This window comes from Gigantopelta aegis, chromosome 6, assembly GCF_016097555.1.
Source record: "Gigantopelta aegis isolate Gae_Host chromosome 6, Gae_host_genome, whole genome shotgun sequence".
Classification (NCBI taxonomy): domain Eukaryota; kingdom Metazoa; phylum Mollusca; class Gastropoda; order Neomphalida; family Peltospiridae; genus Gigantopelta; species Gigantopelta aegis.
This window is the reverse complement of record NC_054704.1, coordinates 92,879,421-92,894,146: the sequence shown is the minus strand read 5'-3', so window position 1 is coordinate 92,894,146 and position 14,726 is coordinate 92,879,421. Positions and strand designations below refer to the sequence as shown.

At 36.6% G+C, this 14,726-nt stretch overlaps 1 protein-coding gene across 2 annotated transcripts in view; it reads left to right on the top strand.

Moving 5' to 3' along the window:
* LOC121375602 (cholinesterase-like) overlaps nucleotides 1–13,044 on the top strand; it is a 102,389-nt gene extending 89,345 nt beyond the window's left edge. The window contains exons 6-12 of one of the 2 annotated variants that reach the window (XM_041503142.1): nucleotides 1,223–1,258; nucleotides 3,246–3,390; nucleotides 3,844–3,951; nucleotides 6,550–6,623; nucleotides 7,479–7,599; nucleotides 8,204–8,339; nucleotides 8,991–13,044. In XM_041503142.1, the coding sequence (XP_041359076.1) occupies nucleotides 1,223–1,258; nucleotides 3,246–3,390; nucleotides 3,844–3,951; nucleotides 6,550–6,623; nucleotides 7,479–7,599; nucleotides 8,204–8,339; nucleotides 8,991–9,384 (1,014 nt within the window). In that variant the 3' untranslated portion in view covers nucleotides 9,385–13,044. The remainder of the gene's footprint in view (nucleotides 1–1,222; nucleotides 1,259–3,245; nucleotides 3,391–3,843; nucleotides 3,952–6,549; nucleotides 6,624–7,478; nucleotides 7,600–8,203; nucleotides 8,340–8,990) is intronic. The other variant, XM_041503144.1, reaches the window with a different exon arrangement.
* The last annotated feature ends 1,682 nt before the right edge of the window (nucleotides 13,045–14,726 follow it).

Sequence of the window (14,726 nt, the reverse complement as noted above, 5' to 3'; positions counted from 1 at the left end):
GTTTGGAGACGGGAGGACGGCGACGGGAGAGGCAGACAGAGAAAGTTCGAGTATGAATGTGTGCGTGAATGCGTGCGTGTGTGCGTGTGTGTGTGTGTTAGTTATCAGGAAGTAATTTAACATTAAATTGATTGTCGTACCGATAACAAATCATGTAAACGTATGTTGATTTGTTACAACAGTTTTGATTCGTCATTGTTATTACCACTGCCTCGGACCTCTCATGGGGGAGGGGTGTGTGTGTGTGTGGGGGGGGGGGGGTACTGTATATCTGGAATGTTCATTTCGTAGTTCAGATAAATGATGATGCATCATTATTTTAACAAGATTATTTGAAACAAAAAACCACATCACTAATGTTTAACGTTCACAACTGTATAGTACTCGTAATTATTACTTAATAATGGTAGTGAAGCATTAATAGTCATAGAAGCAATGTAGTAGTAATAATAATAGTAGGGCCTAGTAGTAGTAGTGGTAGTAGTAGTAGTAGTAGTAGTAGTAGTAGTAGTAGAGATAGTAGTAGTAATAGTAGTAGTAGACATAGTAGTAGTAGAGATAGTAGTAGTAATAGTAGTAGTAGTAGAGGTAGTAGTAGTTATAGTAGTAGTTATAGTAGTATTAATAGTAGTAATTGTTGTTGTAATATTAGTAGTAGTAGTAGAGATAGTAGTAGTAATAGTAGTAGTAGTAGAGGTAGTAGTGGTAATAGTAGTAATAATAGTAGTAGTTGTTGTAATATGAGTAGTAGTAGTAGAGATAGTAGTAGTAATAGTAGTAGTAGTAGTAGTAGAGGTAGTAGTAGTAATAGTAGTATTAATAGTAGTAGTTGTTGTTGTAATATTAGTAGTAGTAGTAGAGATAGTAGTAGTAGAGATAGTAGTAGTAATAGTAGTAGTAGTAATAGTAGTAGTTGTTGTTGTTGAAGTTGTAATAGTAGTAGTAGTAGTAGTAGTAGTAGTAGTAGTAGTAGTAGTAGTAAAAGAAGTAGTCATCGTAGTGAGGTGGTGATGGTGATGGTAGTGATGGTTGTAGTAACGACCATGGTAACCGTAGTAATATGGTAGCCATCATAGTGTAATAGTGTTCGACTAGAGATTATCAGTAGCTGCAGTAGTATTAATATTGTAATGCCACTGTGTTGTAGTTATTACTATATATAATGCACATGCACCTTTTAAATATTTATGTTTTATTTGTTGTCGTGTGATTTCATTTCCAGATAGCCAGTCCATTACAACCATCTATGGCCAACAGTGTAAGCGGTTACTTCCAATAACACCGAGCCTGTTTGTAACATTACGCTAACAGTCCTTAAAGAGAACCGGTCAAAGATATTTGGCGCCAAATGTGTAGACTCATTTGCGTATATTGTATTCAAAATATTATCGTGGTATACTAAGTGTATGATATGCAATTTCACATAATCTAATGCAATGTCATGCAAAACAACAATGAAATATGTTTTAAAGCAAATACTTACAGCTGGGGTGTTCGTTGTGCATGTCCGTAGGAACTGTATCTTGAGTAGGGTGGAAAGGGAGCAATCTTTAGTGGGGAGAGCAGAGGCTCTAATGGAGACCACATTTTAATCTTTATTTATATAGAGTAGGACAAAATAAAACGAACATTTTTGTTCTCGAGTTGAGGGGTTGGGTAGCTCTGGTGTCCGTCCTTGGTGTGTTTAATCGTCGCCTGTTATTTATTTATGTGTTACCTAACGGAGTACACGTATACACAACTTGGCATCAGAAACTCTTTTCCAGTTCTCTTTTAGGTAAATACCACTGCTTCAGATGCTCTCTTTAGATCAGCTAGTAGTCGTTTGGGACTATAAAGATATAATGGCGTCAGTTTGACAAAATGAACCTCATAAATTAAAATACCTCGGTGGATCCATTCAACTGATTGGGTATTTTCTCGTTCAAACCAGTGCACCATAACTGCCGTGATATGTGCTTTCCTGTCTGTGATGACTGTGTCAGAATTATCAAATGTTTGACATCCAATAGCCGATGATTAATTAATCAATGTGCTCTAATGGTGTCGTTAAACAAAACAAACTTTTAACTTTTCATAAATCAAAAATTACTATTGGTCGCACGTCTGAAAGCATGCCTTTGTCGGGGGAAACTCCTATTTCTCTGTTACACTAATGTTGGTAAAGCGATATGAAAGCATGTGTGGAGACTGAATACGTTTAACTTTACGTAGAGTCCAGAATGTTACAAACCTGCGTCGAGGCCAATGGACTTTCGGAAGTAGTGAATGCCACTTCGTAACGTAGTGGACACCATATCCGGACATAGTTATTACCACTTCCTGAAGTAGTAAAGACCATATCCGGAAATAGTGATTACCACTTCCTGAAGTAGTAGACACCATATCCGGAAATAGTGATTACCACCTCCTAAAGTAGTAGACACCATATCCGGAAATAGTGATACCACTTCTTGTAGTAGTGGTTACCACTTCTGATAATAGTTGTTACGGTACCACTTTTTTCTCTTTTGTTTTAATTTGTTTTTGCTGTTATCTTTATTAATGGCTGATATCAATCATATTTCAGTAATATACTCATACAGTTTAGATTTGTGTTCTTCCTCTATTAACTGTGCATGTGTCGTCATGGTAGTGTATGAAACAAAATGCTTTACAGTAATATTATATTGGTTTTAATTTGCATGTTCCTGGCATGTGATTCTCTTATTTTTAGTTTGTATGTGATAAATTTGATTATCTCATACCTACAGATGGATATTAACTATAATATATAAGCAGTTACCTATTAACTATAATACAGACCATCAACGCGCACATTGTACTTCATTAACTTTGTTAATATATGCAGACGTATGAACATATGTGGACATAATGAACATGTGTTCATATGACAGGTCCGTCGAAGAGAATTTTTACTAATTTTTTGATGATTTTCTCTAACTTTAAAACAGGTTGGGAAAAGTGAAAGGGTCACGTCTCTTACCCTACTCTTCTGGCTCTGATAGGCCTTTGTTGTAATGCCCCTGACAGTGGCAGTTATGGGGGTGGTCTGTTAAAAACATTATATTCATAGACTGTTTTGCTAATCTGATGTGCAGAATCTAACTTGCTTTTCATACAATAATATTAAGAAGAAGAAGAAGAATCAAATATTTGATATAAATGTGGGGGTTTTGTGGGAGGGCCATCTATACTGTAAATCGTGTATTCATGGATGTTTGTTGTTTTATTTTTGCCACCAGATGCCGCCCTCGATCGTTCCAGCATTTCGTCCCGTGGTTGATGGTTACTTCCTTCCAGACACTCCCGAAAATCTGGCAGTCAAAGGACCAATCAATGCTAAGCACTTCCTAACTGGGGCAACCAAAGATGAAGGTCTCCTCTTTGGTACAGTACACATTATATATATTTAACTAAGTAGAAATGAGTGTGGATTATTTAGCATAGTGTTGTCCTGGATGGAGCAGGGGAGGTCTGTTGGCTTTTTTGTATATTAAACAACTGACTTTCATTTTTTAATAAAATATTTCAGTTTTAACTTTGACTGAAAGTAAGTAAGTATTGTAAGCTTGGCCTACACCGAAAGATACTAATGACCATGAACTGAACACTTTTTCAAGACAATTTGGATTAGAGCCTATCTTTCTTTCGTTTGTTTATTTGTTTTTGTTAGTGACTTTCTTTGAGTTGTTTTTGAAGGATTGTGGGGGAGGACATTAGTGTTCTTTGTCTTCTTGTTTCATTACTTTATTAGAATGGTAAAACCTTCCACTCATTTTCCCTTAATTCGTTTTCAAAGTACAGACATTATTCATGCAATTGTTTTTCGTTTTCTTTCAGCAATTCCTTTTGTCGATCAACACGGGATCGGTAAACAAGGAAGTCAGAAATTAATAGCAGTCATGAGTTGTTTCCGGGGAGATTTACCGGAAGTCAGGGGAATTGTGGGTATGTCATTTGAATGGTGTTTTTAAATGAAAGAAAAAACGTGAAATGATGTCAAGGACATAATTATGTTAATATGTTGTGGTCAGAGATCCCATTTCTGTCACCTATCGATTAGTGGCAATGGATGTTAATTGAATATAACTGAATGTTCAACTACACCCCAGCACGCACACAAATACATTGGCTGTTGGGTGTCAAACAAAGGTAAATATATGAATAAATCGATGATCAACAGAATGAAAATTCAAATGTTTAATTAAAACAGTGTAAAGAGTAAAAATACAAATATCACAAGTAGAAAAAATTTAAATTTAGAATAAAATTCATCATCTCGGAGAAATTTCAAAATATGTTCAAGATGGAATGATTCCATCACATTTTATCTACCAGATATATTTTTTCCTGTTTGCATGACAACATGTCATGATGACAATGGATGTTAAGTATGTGTTTTCTCACAGGCAGGCAGTACATACCATGGTCTTTGAAATGTACTGGTCTACATTTATATCAGCTGGTAGTCATATATACATACATGTATATATATTACGAATACACGTAAAGGAAAACTACAACCCTGTTGTGTACAGTATATGGATTATGAGTGAATGTTTAGTATCATTGTTTGTGTTAGACGTACACAATGACTCGTCAAAGTAACAGCACACTATTTAATGTTAACTGGGTCAATAAAACTGTACAATAATGAAGGCTCAGAGGAACGCAAATTAGCCGGCATCCAGTAGACGTTTCTTTGTGTAAGGCAATTGCAAAGTTTAACAGATCCATTGAAATATATGATTATTATCCATTGGATTTTTATGTTACCAATATTTTGCTAGTGATACGTTTAAAGTATACCCCCCGCAACCCGCAATCATTTCTCGCCATTGATCTTATGTAAAAAAAAATCTAGAAGTTTCAAGTGCAAAATAACCAGCACTTCCGGCGGAAGGACATGACTGGTACTTAGCGTCGTATTACAAAGACAATGTCTTGTTATTAAGCGGCAATTGTAACGGATATCTGATTGACGTACTCTTCCGGAATCAATATGGAGGTGAAGTTTCGATCAGACAAATCGTTATCTGAACCAATTAATTACAATGATGAAACGTGTCGTCAGATAGCTGGAAGTTGGAAAGACTTAATTTGGCATTGATTGTTCTGAACTGTTGCCCAAGAAGCTGGAACTTAAAAGAAGTTTGTCGTTCGTTTAAATCATCACCAGTTGATAGATAATGGATTTCTACTTACGACATATCGGAAATGTTTTTTTGTGATGTATTATTATCCCTGTGTAGTGGTTGCATATGTAACAGATGGCACTGGTTTCATTTGCATATCAAATTAAAGTGACATAGCTGTCTTTTTCGTCTAGTATGGCAGGAGAGGGGCTGGAGGCAACAAAAGAAAGAGCATCATGTTTATCAGTAATAATGAAGGAAGACTGAAATAATAGCTGTCAGGAACGAAAATTAATATCTTTCTAACGAGTCCCCAAGACATTGTTTATTGAGCGACTATTAAAATTGATATTGTCAGACTTGTTTTTATAATGCTATTAACAAGATGTGTCGCAGACATTCTTATTGCTATGCAATAGCGTACATTACCTCTGTTCATTGAATTTAAAGTTCCAGTGGACATAAAATTATTTTGAAATATATTGCGCTTTCCAGTGTTTCAATGTAACTGCCACTACAAGATCACCAGAATGTAAAACTGACCCATAAAACGATTATGAATGTCCTGCTTGGTGGAAATAGACACCTCATTTAATATTATATATATTTCTCGATTAGTTCAAGGGCTCCAGCATGTTCTCATTTAAACAAATCATGATCAACGGCCATCGTTGACTTGAAGATCAAGTAGATTGTTCATGTATCCACCTTTCAGTATAAAAACACTGTTCACTTATTATTTTAAACTAAATATTTTAAGAGCTCTGACGTGTTCTAATTATGAATGCGGTGGACAATTGCCATCTTGGATTTGAATATTCAGATGCCTTCAAATTATAAAAATAACCCTACCAGAATATTTGGCATCCTCATTGTAATGGGAATAGACACCTTATTCATGATTCTAACTCACATATTAAATTAGATACGGCTATTTTCGAAATCCAGTATGGCCGCCGTCGGCCATCATGGATTTGGCTCTCAAGTGAAGTTAGCCGAAACTTTCGCAAGGTATATTACGGGCTAAGTGTCTCTTAAAGTCCCAAAAGATTTGAAATCCACCTTAAAACTTTGGTTCCCGAAAATTTTTCACGGGGCAGCCAAACATGACCCCAATATTATATTAGATTATTTGGAACCAAAATAAGATTGCTTTTATTGAGTCAGGAGGCAGAGTATTAAAGGTTTACCCTTAAGCAGGGCCCATATTTTCGAAGCAATCTTAGCCTACAAAATCGTAAAATCATCGTAAGTTATGACGTCACTATGTCGTGTGATGTAGTGACGTCACACTACGATGGTTTTACGATTTCGTAGCGCTAAGATAGCTTCGAAAATATGAGCCCAGGTTTTACTGTAGTCTACTTCGTTGTGTCGTCTGCGATCACAAGGTCTATTAATTTTGTTTCAGAATCAGTTCTTCAGCAGTACACGAGATGGCCCGTTGAAAAGGGGGAAGATCAAGTAAAACAGAATTTTGCAGAAGTGGGTTTCCTTCACGTTTTAGCAACCTTCTTAAAATGGTGTCCATATTATAGTTGTTTGTATTGCATTTGTTCATATTTGCATCACCATAAATACTTTCTCATCAGAAGCAATAATCGTGTGAGAAGTTTGGCTATAACATTGTGTACAAATCCAGTATAAATGCACAACTATATCTTTAATAAACTCATGAATGTATTGTTTGGTGTCAACGATATGGTCAGTTGACTATAATCAGCATGCAAGCCTGTTCCATTTTGAAAAAAAAAAAAAAGTGTACTACTAAACAGTAACAATGATACCTGTCTTTTGATAGTTAAAATGGTAAGTCACGGGAAGAAACCTGACGTGGATGATCTACTAGTATTTTTATTAGTTGTACAATACAACTCTACTCGCAGATTGTTTTAAGAATGCATTTGGCGTAGCCAGGATTTTATAAAGAGAGGTCACCCACAGTTGGGTGAAGACACTGTCTTTAAGTCGTGTTTGGGGACAACAGAGAAACATGAATGGTGGTTGAAGAAAATAGGTGTGATTTGTGGGCGGGAGGAGGGGGTGGGTTTCAGAAAAAATGGGTATATGTGTTTGTTTTAATTCCTAACCTTTATGCTCATCCATTTCTATGTTATTATATTATGTCTGTTATTTTAACTGATTTCAGTAGTCGATGGTCCACCGTTATAAAATCATGGCTACGCCAAATGCATTCTTACAACAATCTCTGAGTAGATTTGTATTATTTAACTGATTAAAATGCTAGTAGATCATCCACGTCAGGTTTCTTCCAGTGACAAACACTGGTGTTTATTAATCCTATATAAAAGTGTGAACATTCCATTGACTGTATTGCAGATCGTGGGAGACTACTTCATAGTGGCGCCCATCCACAAGTCGGCCAACGTGCTGTCCCGACACAACCTGACGGTCTTCATCTACAACTACGAATACAAGTCAAAGTTCGATGAATGGCGAGGTTCGTACATAATGTTAATCAAACTGGGGAGAACAAAATACTTACATGACACGGTAACTCAGCAGTGTTTGGATGGAGATCCTGATTACATTTAAATGGAATGAATGAATGAATGAATGTTTTAACGACACCCCAGCACGAAAAAAATACATAGGCTATTGGGTGTCAAACTATGTTAAATGTAAAAGGTAAATGATGAACCACATCAATATAAAAATTGAACGTCTAAACATATACATACATGCATACAATGTAACTTTTAGCAGTGTATGGAAGTGTTGGCACACGTCAGAACCTGTGCCCAAGATAGGTTTCAAGCGTGTGCTATAACAGCTTCAGTTGGCTTGGACTAAGCAAGTTAAACCAATAATTCACTGACTGATTGACGACACACTGACACAGTGAAACGTTGTACATACTTGCACTGCATTATTATTCTTGTAATATTGTTAAGGAATACAATTCGGACAAAGCTAATAGTTCTGTCGTTTTTGTTTTGCAATGTACCCATATTCTATTGTTAAGAAATAGGAATATTTTGGCCTGCCTACATTATAAAAGGTGTACGTGATACCTATCATGTTTGTTATTCTGCGTTGTTCAGGTGTGATCCATGGAGCCGAGCTATCCTACCTGTCCGGCTTCCCGATCATTTCGCACCGGAACTTCCGCTACACCGAGGAAGATAAAAACATGGCCCGGATGTTGCTGATGTTATGGGCTAACTTCATCAAGAATGGGTAAACACACAATATAATCCATAAGCTATACAAATTATACATGTATTAAACCGCTCAGTCAAAGGATAATCAGTGGTTGTTTTGGTACAGGAATTGTGTTACTTTTTTCAAAAAGGAAACTTCTGTCCCAATATAGACTGTCCTGGTATGCAAGAAAGGCAGGGCCGTACTAAGGTAAACCAACCAGGGGTCTATAAACACGTCACCAAGACACAGTAATAACGTATTCTACAGCTACACAAAAGATAAGACTTTTTAACTAAAAAGGTTGGTTTTAATTTACCAATAGTTACGTCCCAGAAAGGATATTTTATGTGCACTCCCGAGACAATAGCACCTATGACAACTTTTGATACACTGGACAACGTTTAATAACCCAGTCGCTCGCCAAATTGGTTACGTTGCCTAAATTTAAATAAAAGACGATGGTAGGTCCTACCAGTCGCATTTGTTCGTGAATGCTCGGTCTTCTAAACACGTCAGTGGATTTCCGGTGTAACTTGCATGAAGTGTTAAAATAGATCCTTCTGAATTTCCCTAATGATTAACTTATAGTTTTGATTAGAGTATTGCTAATTGTTTATTGTATATTATATTTACGGTTTAATTTCGTTTCGTTTAATTCATTTTGAAATTGCATTATTTTTGCAGGTTGCCATCATTAGTACCACTGAAAGAGTTCCACATGGCTCGATTCACAGAGCAGAGACCTCTGTACACCAGACTCTTTTCTCACGACGACGACCCGGCTGTTGCTATAGCAACGCACTTCAAAGCGCAGAAGATGAATTTTTGGAACAAGAAGGTCCCCGAGATGTACAGAAAGCAATTTCGAGACAGTTATATGTACGGATTCGAAGAAAACGTGACCGCTAGAGGTCGCTACGTCATAACGTACAGCTCCAACAGTTGGATTCTGATAGCGGCGTGCATCGGTCTGTCCGTGTTGACGGTACTACTTTCTGTGTGTTATTGTCAGATGAGGAGACAAGTAAGCATATTAATACGCCAGAACAGCGTGTCCAGTGGAGAGAGTATGCTATGACGTAGTGGCGGATAAAACTAAAAAATAGTCTGCTGGGTTGTGATCGAGTTGTGATTGGGTAGTGATATATAACTAACGACTGTGATGTGTTACCATTATCATTCCTGGAGATATGGTGATGTGGACTCAGTGCTGCCAACAACAGTGTTACTGGAAATAACAAACAAGTTAACCTTTAAAGACGTATTGTTTTCTCATGTTTATGGATGTCAGAATGCCAAATGATGTCATATTGGGATGATTTTGCACTCATGTGTATCGATTTCTTTGTGTATGAACAATACCAAAACCTTGCTAGAATGCCAAAATGAGTCATATTGTGATGATTCAAGCACTCTTTTATGTGGAGTTGGTGTGGTATGACGGCTTCAAAACTGATGTTAAAAAGGCAGTATGGTCTTGTACTGGAGATGTGACTGATATGCATTTCTGTGGAAATGTTGAAATATGGCAACAACAAACAAATGGGCAATCTGCAGAGAATGAATGGGGCCTGAGGTACACTGTCGTTACAAGGTGTCTAAAACACGAAAAGTTACATATATTGATGGGCAGTCAGTTATGATGAGTTATTTTCTTGTATTTTCTTTGATCAGAAACACCGGTATCCAGATTTAAAATTAGAATACAGTATCTATACTTGAAGGAGAACAGAGGTGTGTGTTCCTCGAGTAATGCTTGTACTGATTGGGGGTGTTTGGGTGCAATACATGTGTGTTTTGGTTGAAAATAGTCCTGCATATATATTCCCTTGTCCTGGATAGCTCTTTTATCCCAATTTCCCTGGACATTCGTTTTACAGACACCTTTGATAAAATTGTCTCTGGATGAAAATCGTGGGTTTTTTCCCTTGCCTGTAGAATCGTAAACCGCCAGGTGGAGTAATAAGCGATGCAGATTAACTCAGACTGACATGGTTATACCCATATATTCTTGTACATTTTATACCTTTGCGTTTTTATTTACCGTAATTCTTCCAAAATATCGGCCGCACTTTTACTGAAGTAAAGTTTGGTTAAATTTTTAATCGAAAATGTGTCGTTCACCAAGTCACTAACTTTGACGAATAAGAACTGAAAAAGTTCTTAATCACTGACCCTGGTTTCCGGTACTATTTTTGGTCCGCATAAAATTAACAGCGGCGTATCCAATTTGTTCTCCAGAAATGAGCAAACTTTTAAAAACAAATATTCTTCTTACTCAGTTCCTTACTGTTTATGCTCTATTTTAACACGAACAAAACCAAAAAAAAATGATGTATTTTTGACCAACAAAAAAATCATAACGGTGTCAATTACAAAATATATTTCGAATCGGATATACGGATACGAAAATATTTAGTTTAACTCAACGCATCATTTCAATCGTGGGTCGGGGGGGGGCGGTGTTTTATTTTATTTTATTTTAAAATTCATTTCAAATATTGAAAACAGGTAGAAAAACAAACCAGATAGAAGAAATTAAACTGAAGAAAAAATTTAGTTTGGATGATTTGAATGTTTTTAAAGGAAATAATATTTTAAAAGGCGGCCCGGGAGATGCATTATGTTTGTACCATTCTTTGGCGGTTTCAAGGAAAATTTAAGGGCGATAGTGCTTATTATCGTGTTCCAAAATGTACACGAGACGCACAGATGTCGTTTATCTCCCTGGATCCGCCCCTGTTGTTGTACTACACTGCGACATTAAGAAATGGCATACCTATTTTTTTTAAATAATACTAAAAATGAGATTGGGGTATATTGTTTTGAAATATAAATTAATATGTGGTTTTATGGGAGAACGGAGGTACCAAAAATGTCAAAAGACGAAGACTGATTACTTTATGGGGAAAAAAATATATAATTGTGAAAATAGCTTCGGATTTTTGTATGTGTTAAAGTACAAGGCCCGTAGCTATTGTAGATTGTTGAGAGGAGGGGGTCAGTGATGAACAAAAAAGTACACTATTGATTGACCGCGGGCGCCGTAAACGCGAAATCTTAAGCGGAAGTTGTGGCCGACTTATTCCAGAACATTTTGCAAAATATTTTGCCTTCAGGAGCCAATCTTTTGTATTTTCTGGTCTTTGTTTGTGCTGAAATGTCCACAGCTAACACGATACTGGGTCAATAACAAACTTCTCACCAGAAGGTGTTTAATTTGCTCTGGTCATGTGAGACTTTATAAGATACCACAAACAATATTATTACAGAATAAAAATGTGATCCTAGCATTCGAATATTACAATAATTTAAAATTGTATATATTATTTCCGGTATTTTTAGGGCGATTTTCACCCCAAAAAATTATTTTAGAATGGGTGTGTCTAAAAGGGTGACTGCGGGCGTTTTTTCCCTTCCCACCACGCTAATTACGGCACTGCGTGATAAATATTTAAATCTCACCCGACTCTATTACAATTACTATAATGTGCCATTTTGTTCTGTCGTACAATACAGTAAATATACACTGAACAACAAAAGAAACGTGGATATATATATATATATATATATATATATATATATATATATCATAATACAATTAATTCGGTAAAAAGACTTTTAAAATGGGAATAATATGTTCCCAAGACATCGAACATTTCAAAAACTAAATGGATTCAAAGTGAATAATTTTAAATAAATTTAGTAAAAAAACCAACTAAATTAACATTTTGCGTTTCTTTTGTTATTCAGTATACATCATAATTTACCTCATCGTTTGACACGAGTGTATATACTTTGTTTTTTAATTTGACACGACTGTATATACTTTCTAAGGTGTGCATTCCATATCAGTGACTGGCTGGCTGACTGAATAATATATTTTTACATACAGAGATAGGTGGTGAGTGCATGTGTAAATATACTACCGACGGCATTCGTGAATTCTCGGGTGTGCTCGGAAACACTCGCGTCATTTCGGACGCGTTTTGGGGAGGTTTTTCTGATTTATTATATACACTGGCGTAGAATGTTTAGATATATTAAGCTGTAAAATTAATGTTTACAAATAACATGAAAAAGTCATATTTCACTCAAGAAAGGCGTGGAGTGTTAGAAACAGTTTTCAGATTACTGGGTTCAGGATTTACTTTAATTTTTTATTATTACAAACACCTTAGTAGCAGGTTGATCTACGTTTAATCGAAAATCATGTCTAGCCATTATCCACAGCAACTGTGCAAGAAACTTATTTAAAGGAAATGTAGGCCTATGTAAGATAATATTTCGTGTTATTTTCTCACATTTTACTTTTGGGTCAACTTTTAGGTGTTTGATAAATTCGAAAATCTTTTACCAATTTTTCAGATCAATACGCCGGATGAATACGATTATAAAAGTTAAAAAGCCTTACGGTGTTTGGGTGGGGATTTTTGTTTTTGTTTTTTTCAAACTGAAAGTGAAACAATAACTTTCCATTTAGGTTAATTGTCGGAAGTCAGTTTCACACATCGACTCCCAAATACTTCGATGATCATTTGACGATTGTTTACTTTATACGGAGCGGATACTTATATAGACTTCGTTTAAAAGTATAACAATTGCATTGTTAACTAGATACACATTTCATTTCAACTTATTTTCGTGCTTATACCCAATGAAGGTTCAAGTACGCTGTTTGTACACCTACCCATTGAGCCCTTAACAACTCGCTCTGGGTTGGAGCCGGTACCGGGCTGCGAACCCTGTACCTACCAGCCTGTAGTACGATGTTTGTACACCTACCCATTGAGCCCTTAACAACTCGCTCTGGGTTGGAGCCGGTACCGGGCTGCGAACCCTGTACCTACCAGCCTGTAGTCCGATGGCTTAACCACTGCGCCACCGAGGTATACAAACACATGTCGAAACGAGTCTGGATGTACCGAGCTTCATGGTGTTACCGACTGACATTCGACCGGGGTGATGATTTCAGAAATCGGTCAATAATTTTCAAAACGAGGTTCCAGACATACCCGAGTGTTCCTGAATATAACCCGTGTATACTGTTGACGATGCCGTTTTCTCGAGGTGTCCATAAAGAGGGCTTTCACGATTTATTTGATTGTCATGTCGTCTTGGAAACGAGATGTCATCGCATAATAGGGTTATACATTTTTTTTATCACAGTTCCGAGTGAGTCGTTGTAACATCATAAGATAATATTATTGTCCACAGTACTGTTTGCATAATTATTGTACATGTATTTATTCAAAGAGGTGTGCAAATAGACGGTCGCGACCCTCTCCCCCCCCCCCCCCCCCCCCCCAAGGGTGCCATTTCACTCGTAATTATCACTGAGGTACGATACGCCAAATTCCTTAACACTAACCATTAATCAACCCATTGTCCTGAACAGACAGACCAGATAGCTGAGATTTGTTCTCGGAATATTCGTCTGATATAACCAAGCAATTAAATTAATACTAGTGACTGATGCTGATCTTAGTAAAGTACCCAAAACATGTGCTCTTATTTCCCGGCTAGGAGTACTTTTAATTGAACTTCTTGGGAGTTGGAGGTGGATACGAGCGGCGTGGGGTCACAGGCACGTGTACAAGCATTTATACGGCAGGGCGTCTAGTCGTGCTCCGCCGGAGAATATATTGAAAAAAATGTTTGAGCATGGGGGGTCACCCGAAACACTTTCCCCCTCCCCCCGCACACGTGCCTGAATTAGCATATTAGAAAGGGGTCCCGACGTCAAAGATTTGCACTCCTCTGTTATTAGGACTCGACTGTACAGCTTGTACTATATTATGTAGTTTCTTTAAAAGTACTGTAATGTAACAATCGCTGTATTTGTTATAGTGTGTTCAGTGGCAAGTAATAATTTGTTGATATGTTTTTACCAAACTCTCTAATATACTAAGTGCAAATTAGTAGACGAAGCCTACCATCTCCCCTTCCGACAATGTAGCGAAACTCACACTTTCTTAAAAACTTATCAGCTGGATGTTCCTTATTCTTCTACTACTGAACTAATAAGATCTCTTTTTAACACAAATTATAATATACATGTAAATATATTTAATATGCTTCGATAGGGGAGATGAGGGTTTTCGTAAGGGGATATGTGTGGATAAGTGGTTATAAAATGTTTTTTTTATATGGGTACAGAACTGTTTGCAGATTGTACATTTTTGATGATGGTTTTGTTTTTGTTGTTGTTTACTTGTTATCATTGAATATCCCGCGCCTCTTTTATACCGTCATTTGTACTTTTATATCGGATTGGTGGTCATACAGTGTTTGTTGTGTTGTGTTAACATCACGTTATGCTTTCAGTGAAAAATCATTCATGTTCGGTTAGTATTGGTTTTTTGTTTTGCTTTTTTATCTTCTTTTTTATTTTTTTTGAGAGGGAGTTTTATTATTATT